Raw genomic sequence first — 8,337 nt, forward strand, 5'->3', positions numbered from 1 at the left:
AAAGATGACTCCCCCAGTAATAATATTAGAAATTGTCATATAACCGTGAGGATATAGTGGCCTTTTTAAAGTCTTTTATTTCAGCACAGCTGTAAGATTCCCAAATAGAATTCACTTTTGGGTGATTTTGTAAGTGACTCAAATAATAATAATAATGTTTTATTTATAACAAGTATAACCATCTATAAAATGTTTCTAGAGTTTCCAGATCCAAAATGTTGCTTTTTCTCTCTGATCAAAACTCTAAAATCCCTAAAAGGTATATGTAGGGATATTAAATTAAGCTTTATGTCTTTTCCGTTCATGAGTGGTGTTGACTGATTTTTACTTCCGGTTGTGCATCAATATCCTCAAATTAATATCTGTAAATAAAAACCTTTTTTTCCACTTTTAATGTAGAAAAGGTAACTGGCAGAAAGTGCATCAAGTTGAGATGATAAAATATGTGCCATCATTTTATGTGTCACTTTAACAATAATATTTAGTGTTATTACTATTTACGAAGACCTACCCATAACTACGTAGCCAGCACTTGATTGATTGTATGATTGACTGCTCCATATCTTCCTGGAATTGGCAGTGTGTTGTTGGAGCAGGCCAGCAGCCCACCCGGCTGCGGGGGGTTTGACTGACAGGTGAATAGCCCAGTGTGTGGTGAGGCGATGATTCGTGGGCATCCTGTTTCTCTCTCTGCTGCTATGTGATAGCCAGAGTTTTATTCCGTGTCTCAGTCAGCAGACATGCAGCCTCCCCTGCCAAGCTGTAAGAGCTGCCTTGACCGCAAGGAAGACCAGATGAAACAGTGCCCTGCTATCTGCAACTGAGTTTAATTGGGGTTGAACGGGCATCATGTAGGCCGGTTAGGAGATGAAACTAAGGGGCTGTTACATTTCTGTTGGCTGTTGTCTTTCATTTCTTCTTGAAGGTATTAATAAATGCTCAAGATGATTCCAATTATCTGCCTGGCGATGCTGCTTCCTGAAGGTAAGCCAGACACTCATGCGTCTCCGTGATGTTAATTAGTTAAAGAGGTTGTGCTGTTGTGTTTGTAAAGACAGGCTTTTCATTTGGTTAAAAAGGTTAACAAACGTTAAATGCATTGCTGTGTGTGTAATTGTGCACAGACCTCAGTGCCATGAGCAGTTGCTCTGACGTTGAACTTTGCATGTGGCTTTCAAACCATTTAACCAAACAATCTAAAGAATCTTATGAAAGTTAAGATGTTTGTTTGCTAATGTATCAACAGATGTCTTAGAAAGACCTGAACCCCATTTTAAAAAAAGTTTCCACACCACTTTTGGGGCTTTCTCTGAAGGATCCACTAAGGGGATTTGAAGTGGCCAGATAAATGCAAAATAATTATTCCTACAATTTCATAAAAAAAAATTATTCACTCATCATTTAACATTTATGCCTAAACATGACATTAAAAAAAGAGCAATAATAAACAGTCAAACTTGGTTTTGAGATTAATTGAAAGGCACTATTAGAACAATGTGAAGAAAAAATTCTGGTTAAACTCGATGTTAATATGTTTAACTTAAACTTGTTAAACGTATTTATCTCAGAAGCACTGGTACATAAAATGACAATGAAAAATGACTCCCACATCTTTCCCCCTCCAGTGGCTCACTCTGCTGAGGGTCACTATGCCACGAAGCTCCTGAATGATTTGATGGAGAATTATTCCAACGCCTTGCGGCCTGTGGAGGACACTGACCGAGCCCTCAACGTCACGTTACAGATCACTCTCTCTCAGATCAAAGACATGGTTGGTACAAGCTCGTCAGCAAGTCTAAAGTCTTAAGTCCTCATTACATGTACTGTATATTATGGTAAGATCTTAATTATCAAAATAAACCATACTTTTTCGAACCAGACAACAGGACTGTCCACAACTAAAACAGATTTGCTAAAGTGATTAGTTTAACTGGAAAGTCTTTAATATTATTTCTACAATATTATAGTACCTCTAAAGATGAATCTGTCATGTACACAGAGTTCCAGACCAAGAGGCCAAGAGGTATTTTATTACTATTCCCAATAATAAGTAAGAGTTCATTCTTCATTACAGCGCCAATAAAAAAGCAATAGTCAACATAACATTTCTTGGCTGATCAAATAGTCACACTGTACTCCTGCTTCCAGTGAAACTAAGCTGTAAGTTAATTTGGGAGAAATCATGCAAATACATAGAACTGTAGGTTATAATAGATACACTGAACCTAGAACCAAACCATGAGGAGGTTTGGATTGCTGCGTTTTCATCATTGCAAAGACAGAGTTTGTAGATGCTGGTGTATATGAATGGCAAACCTCCCGCTGTACAGGCCTGGCCTACTGTTACTCAGCTGGCTCAGGTTCCTGTTCAGGTTCAGTGCTGTGTCAGTGCACAGTGAATTAGAACTTGTGTGTTGTGCACAGGTGTGTGTGGGTAAAGAGAGAATATAGCTCTCCTACTGAACGTAACATCTCTGTGGTATACCAGATACTGAATCAGTGTGTGTGTGTTGGAGTGTCCTATTTCCCAAAGCATTTATGTTTTCTACGGTTCGGTGCTTCTGTGAAGCTCTGGCAGCGATACCAAAACCACCCCCACGCAACCCCGTCAGCCAGAGACTCTGCTCATCCACCTGATATTGACAGACAGGTCTGGATTTCAGCTGATAATCTGAAGCGCATCTGCCCTCGTAATGCTCATAGAGAGTTAATGAGCAACAGAGAAATGAGAAGGAGACTTAAGATGCTGTTAGTATGTATCCATTGTGTGTGTGTAGGTATGTGTGTGTCATTTGTGTGATTTTGACTGTGTGTGCGTATGAAGGATGAGAGGAACCAGGTGCTGATTGCCTACCTGTGGATCAGGCAGACGTGGAACGATGCGTACCTGAAGTGGAATAAAGAGGACTATGACGGATTGGAGGTGATCCACATCCCCAGCAGCTTTGTGTGGAGGCCTGACCTTGTCCTCTATAACAAGTACGCCCGTACGTCACACAAACACACACGCACACCACTGCACATAACTTTCTGATCTTTCTCTTTCATAGGACTTTATGTTGCATTTTTCTTTAAATCCTCATTATAACAGATTAAGAGCGGAATCATCTTAAAAGAATAATTTCAGCAAGAGGCAGAAATTACACACACTTATTATTTGGATCATCATTTGGAGATCACCATTTCCACAGCCTTACTAACATTGCTCAATGACACTAATAATCTCAACAATTGTAAGATTATTATTATGCTTTGACAGTAATAATCTACTTAAATTATATGACTCTTTACAACTGCAGAGTTACAAAGTCCTTTAGTAAACAAAGTGCAATTTAAATACATTAAAGCAGAGTAAAGGTTCCAATTAAAAATAAATAAGCTAAAACATCTTTTAGAAATATCAGAATCAGAGTCATTATGTACCAGGTATGTACACATACGAGGAATTTGACTCCGATCTTCCATTAGTCCCACTGTACATATACAAACAAGCTTTAAAAAACCAGACACAATCTACTATATACAGATACACACAAACATAAACAAAAATAACATTTGTAGACAGCAAGACTAACTGTTCATCGGAGTGGTGGCCTGTGGGTAAAAACTGTTCCAGTGTCTGGTTGTTTTGGTGTACAGCACTTTGTAGTGCCTTCCACAGGGGAGAAGTTGGAACAGGTTGTGTGCAGGCTGGATCTGCAATATATTTTGTCATATAATTTGTTGCATAAGTAAAATACCATTGTTAGAAATGTGTATTAAAGTGGCCATAATCATAATACAATGCACAAACACTGTAGTGTTCTTCTGTAACAGCAGACTACAACAGCTCACCACAATTTAGCTCAATAACATGCTACTTTCCTCCTCCAGAGCTGACGATGACTTCTCGGGGCCGATGGACACCAACGTGAGACTGCGCTACAATGGAGAGATAACCTGGGATGCCCCTGCCATCACCAAGAGCTCCTGTGTGGTGGACGTCTCCTACTTCCCCTTTGACAGCCAGGAATGCAACCTCACATTTGGTTCCTGGACCTACAATGGCAACCAGGTTTGTAGAACAACATGTACGATGTGCAGGATAAAACCGCCTCAATGCAATTAAGTCGCCTTTGATTGATGAATGATACAAAACTTACTCAGGTCTGTGTTGTGAGGCTATGGCCTGTGTGCTAGATTAGGTGGGACTCACCAAGACTGGCCAGCTTGAAAAAGAGATCAGACCACATTTACTTTTGTCTTGAGACCAACCGCATCTGTGGTCATACATATGTGTGTTTATCCATTTGCTGAATTAGTCCTTTCTTGGAAAATGTCAGTGGGTGGAGCTGGTCGTATGCCTCCTCTACAGCTAATCATCTGTTACCCTAATTCCAGGTAGACATCATTATGGGCATGGACAGCGGTGACCTGTCAGACTTTGTGGAAAATGTGGAGTGGGAGTGCCATGGGATGCCGGCCACCAAGAATGTCATCATGTACGGCTGTTGCTCTGACCCGTATCCAGACATCACCTATACAGTGCTCCTGCAGCGCCGCTCCTCATTTTACATCTTCAACCTCCTCCTCCCCTGCTTCCTCATCTCCTTCTTGGCTCCCCTGGGCTTCTACCTGCCTGCAGACTCCGGCGAGAAGGTTTCCCTCGGAGTGACGGTACTTCTGGCTCTCACTGTGTTCCAGCTAATGGTGGCTGAGAGCATGCCTCCATCCGAGAGTGTGCCCCTCATTGGTAAGAGTGTGTTTGTTTAGGATTCTGTTTAAAGTCATTATGTACAGTATTTTTATTGGGTTGTAGCATCTTTAGAATTATTATAGTTGCCTGCAATCCTGTGTGTCAATCGGTCAATCCACCGCTATGCTCCAGACTGCTCTCAACAACTATTGGATGGATTGCCATGAAATGCCGTAGAAACATGGTCCCCAGATAATGTATTATTATGACCTAAAAAGTCCTTGACCTTTCCTCTAGCGCTACCATGAGGTTGACATTTGTGGTTTTGGATCAAATGCCACCCCGGGCTTAATTTTTATAACTCCGGTGATCCCTTAACTGTCCATAATAATGTCAAACTTTAATTTACTAATGACATTCCCATTAGCCTCAGCTGTACTTTATGTTTAGTGTTAATTAGTAAATGTTAGCATGCTAACACGCTCAGCTAAGATGGTGAACCAGGTAAACATTAAACCTGCTTAACATCAACATAGTCATTATGACATTTGCATGCCAACATTAGCATTTAGCTGAAAGCAGTGCTAAGCCTAAGTGCAGCCCACAGATTGTGTATAAATATTCTGTCTATGCTACAGCTTCACAGAGCTGCTAACGTGGCTTTATATTTCAGTGAATTTGTTGGCTAAACAATCACTCTGGTTGCAGTTTTTCAGTGAAGGAATTTCACAGTGGGCAGCTGTGGCTTAGAGGTAGATGGGCGGTTTTATCACCGGCTTCCCCCCCCGTCCCACATGACGAAGTGTCCTTGGTGAAGATACTGAACCCAAATTGCTCCCAAATGCTGTGCCATCGTTGTGAGTGTGTGTGAATGATTTGTTTCTTTCTAATGACCAGTTGGAGCCATACCATAAGTGTATGAATGGGGTGAATGTGGCATGTCAAAAGACTAGAAAAGGCAAAAAGTACAGTCCATTTGCCATTTACAACAAAAGATATTGTAGCGAATGTTGACAGAATTTAACAAAAGCCAAAGAAGCTCCTATCTCCTGTCTGTTTTTGTCCCTATCTGTTACACAGGGAAGTACTATATTGCCACTATGACCATGGTCACAGCCTCCACATCTCTCACCATCTTCATTATGAACATCCATTTCTGTGGTGCAGAGGCCAAACCAGTCCCCCACTGGGCAAAAGTCCTCATCATCGACTACATGTCCAAGATTTTCTTTGTTTATGAGGTGGGTGAGAACTGCGCCTCTGCCTCCTCCTCTACTTCGTCTCTTCACTTCCCCCAGGATGACATACGTCACAAACACCCCAGCTCCCAAATTCATGTGAATGGTAAACCGGGGAACCAGAGTCACAAATACCCAAGACCTCAGACCCCCAAGCCGCAACACCATCCCAGAGTGAAAGCCCAGCACCATATCACTAGAGAAGAGAGGAGCCACCTCTTCAGCCCTGCACCTGGGAAATATGAAGGCTCTAACGGGAAATTCCCCACAGGGGATTGCTGTAAAGAAGACCAGAAGGTCCCCTGCTACCCTGCAGACCAAAAGCTTCTCTGCTGCCCTGAAGACAAAAAGCCACTTCCTCAAGGCCCCACTATTACCTTTGGTCCCTGTGTGTTCTGTAGCTATGGCAGCAGCATCCCTGGTGTGGACACCAAACTGGTGCGCAATGTTGAATATATCGCCAACTGTTTCAGAGAGCAGAGGGCCACATGCGCCAAAGGGGCAGAATGGAAGAAGATCGCTAAGGTGATGGACAGATTCTTCATGTGGATCTTCTTCATCATGGTTTTCCTTATGAGCATCCTCATCATTGGCAAGGCACCGTGACCAAGCAGTAATGCTACAGTTTTTTTTATATATATATTTGATTTAGTGAACTCTTTTTTTGTCAAATAAAAGTCAAAGAGAGTATTTTGTATTTTATAAACATGTTGTATGCTGGCATATATATGGAATTTGTTGCTTTTTCTTTATTCATAATAGAAATATAGATTACAGTGATTTGAAAATAAACAAATTTTAACTTTGCATTCACTGTTTTTGGCAATGTACTTTGCAATGGTAAAACCCCTACTTTTCTTCACATAATAATTTAATGTCCTGTACTGTACATTACATTATTTGGTCTTCATCTAAAACAAAACAAAATGGGCCAGACATTGATTATTTATCCAGGCAATGCAGATAAATTATCATAAAATGGACTTCAGTTACAACGAACTATGCACTGACTGCATTTTAGCTACTTGGCTTCCTATACAATCCTTACCATGTATATTAATAGCAAGTTGTAAATATACAGCTTATTACCCTCCTCATCAATCATGACTTTGATATACAGGTATACTTTATCACCTGACCATTGATTGCACGTAACGGGATCTGCTGTCAAGTTAAAATATGACCAGTGGAGACAGCACATGCCTTATTCACTACTGTGAAATAAGATGCCTGGGGCACAGCGCCAGCGAACGCTCAGGATCTGCAGAATCATTTTTTTGTTCAAGATCCAGTGAATAGTTCATGAGCAAGCTTTGTTTGTAGCGCAGCCAGGGCAGTGAGGATGTAAGGTAATATGGAGCATCAATAATGAAACACAACGAGAACACTCTGACACCCCCTCTTCCAAAAACCCCATACCTTGAACTTGGAAAGTCAAGTGAATGTGTTTGTGTGTATATATAGTTGTGCACAGATGTGGGGAAGGAAGAATAAAAAATAAAACCTAATATTATTGATACAGCTGATAAACTACATTAATTCAAGTATTGTACCAGAGTTATGATGCGCTTGCACTTCCCTTAAGTATTTCCATTGATGTGCAGGTTTATATTCTATCTTTCTTTAATATATACATTAATTTTTGTTAAAAATAAAAGTCATTTTCTCAACCAGCTCAGCACTGTACTGCACTGTTTTTAGCAAAAGTTACTGTTGGAATTAGTGTAGTTGTTGGGTAGTATTTTGTGCTGTGGATTTGGTTTACTAGTGGGTATTTATGGCAGCAGGATGGTTAATGTGGGATTGACTCAAAATAAACAACAGTGCCCATGTTCATTGTGATGAAGCAATATGTCATGCCAAAGCAACATTGTTGCTCACTGAAAACAATGGACATATGTATCCGATCCGAATACTTGTGTATTTTCCTCCTTCCTTATTCCTTTACCTCTTTCAAGATGATAGTTTGTAGGGAATACAATAAACACAGGAGTCAGAATGGTACTAAAGAAAACAGGATTTCTGTTGCAATTATTGCTCCAAAATTTTTCACTGCAATACCTTATTCTTACAGTAGAGGGCACTCATTTCCAACATACCATTCTGGTGGTGGATGCTCCAGAGCTTGCCGTTTAACCCTGCATATGGCAACATAAGTGCAGATTTGCCCCTCAGAATTATTCCTCCTGTCTCTTCATCACCTGCAGTGAACCACTCACAACATGTCACCACGGAGAGTAGAAAAATAATTTGTAGGCCGTATATTAGAACTCTAGGTTATTGTAAGACAAGAGACTATACGTCTCACATGCAGCAATTCCATAATTAAATCAAGCGCCTATTAATGAAAGGGAGCTTGTCGGTAAAAAAAATGCTGTGGCAGCAGGCAGCACGCCTGTTGATTGTTCTGCTGAGTTTCTCAGT

General features: G+C 40.7%; 1 protein-coding gene across 2 annotated transcripts; it reads left to right on the forward strand.

Moving 5' to 3' along the window:
• The first annotated feature begins 223 nt into the window (after positions 1-223).
• Positions 224-7,498, forward strand: LOC119888188 (neuronal acetylcholine receptor subunit alpha-9-II). Of its 2 annotated transcripts, XM_038698666.1 has the most exons (6): positions 224-984; positions 1,626-1,771; positions 2,825-2,979; positions 3,874-4,054; positions 4,381-4,732; positions 5,756-7,497. In XM_038698666.1, exons 1-6 carry the CDS (start codon positions 936-938, stop codon positions 6,517-6,519), a joined length of 1,647 nt encoding a protein of 548 aa, XP_038554594.1. In that variant the 5' UTR covers positions 224-935; the 3' UTR covers positions 6,520-7,497. The 2 variants fall into 2 exon arrangements, with proteins under 2 accessions (XP_038554594.1, XP_038554593.1); XM_038698665.1 differs by lacking the exon at positions 224-984 and having other exon boundaries at positions 1,008-1,771; positions 5,756-7,498.
• The last annotated feature ends 839 nt before the right edge of the window (positions 7,499-8,337 follow it).

The sequence above is a fragment of the Micropterus salmoides genome, unplaced genomic scaffold, assembly GCF_014851395.1.
Source record: "Micropterus salmoides isolate LMB-PRFRI ecotype aquatic unplaced genomic scaffold, ASM1485139v1 Ms_hic_scaffold_5, whole genome shotgun sequence".
In the NCBI taxonomy this organism is placed as follows: Eukaryota; Metazoa; Chordata; class Actinopteri; order Centrarchiformes; family Centrarchidae; genus Micropterus; species Micropterus salmoides.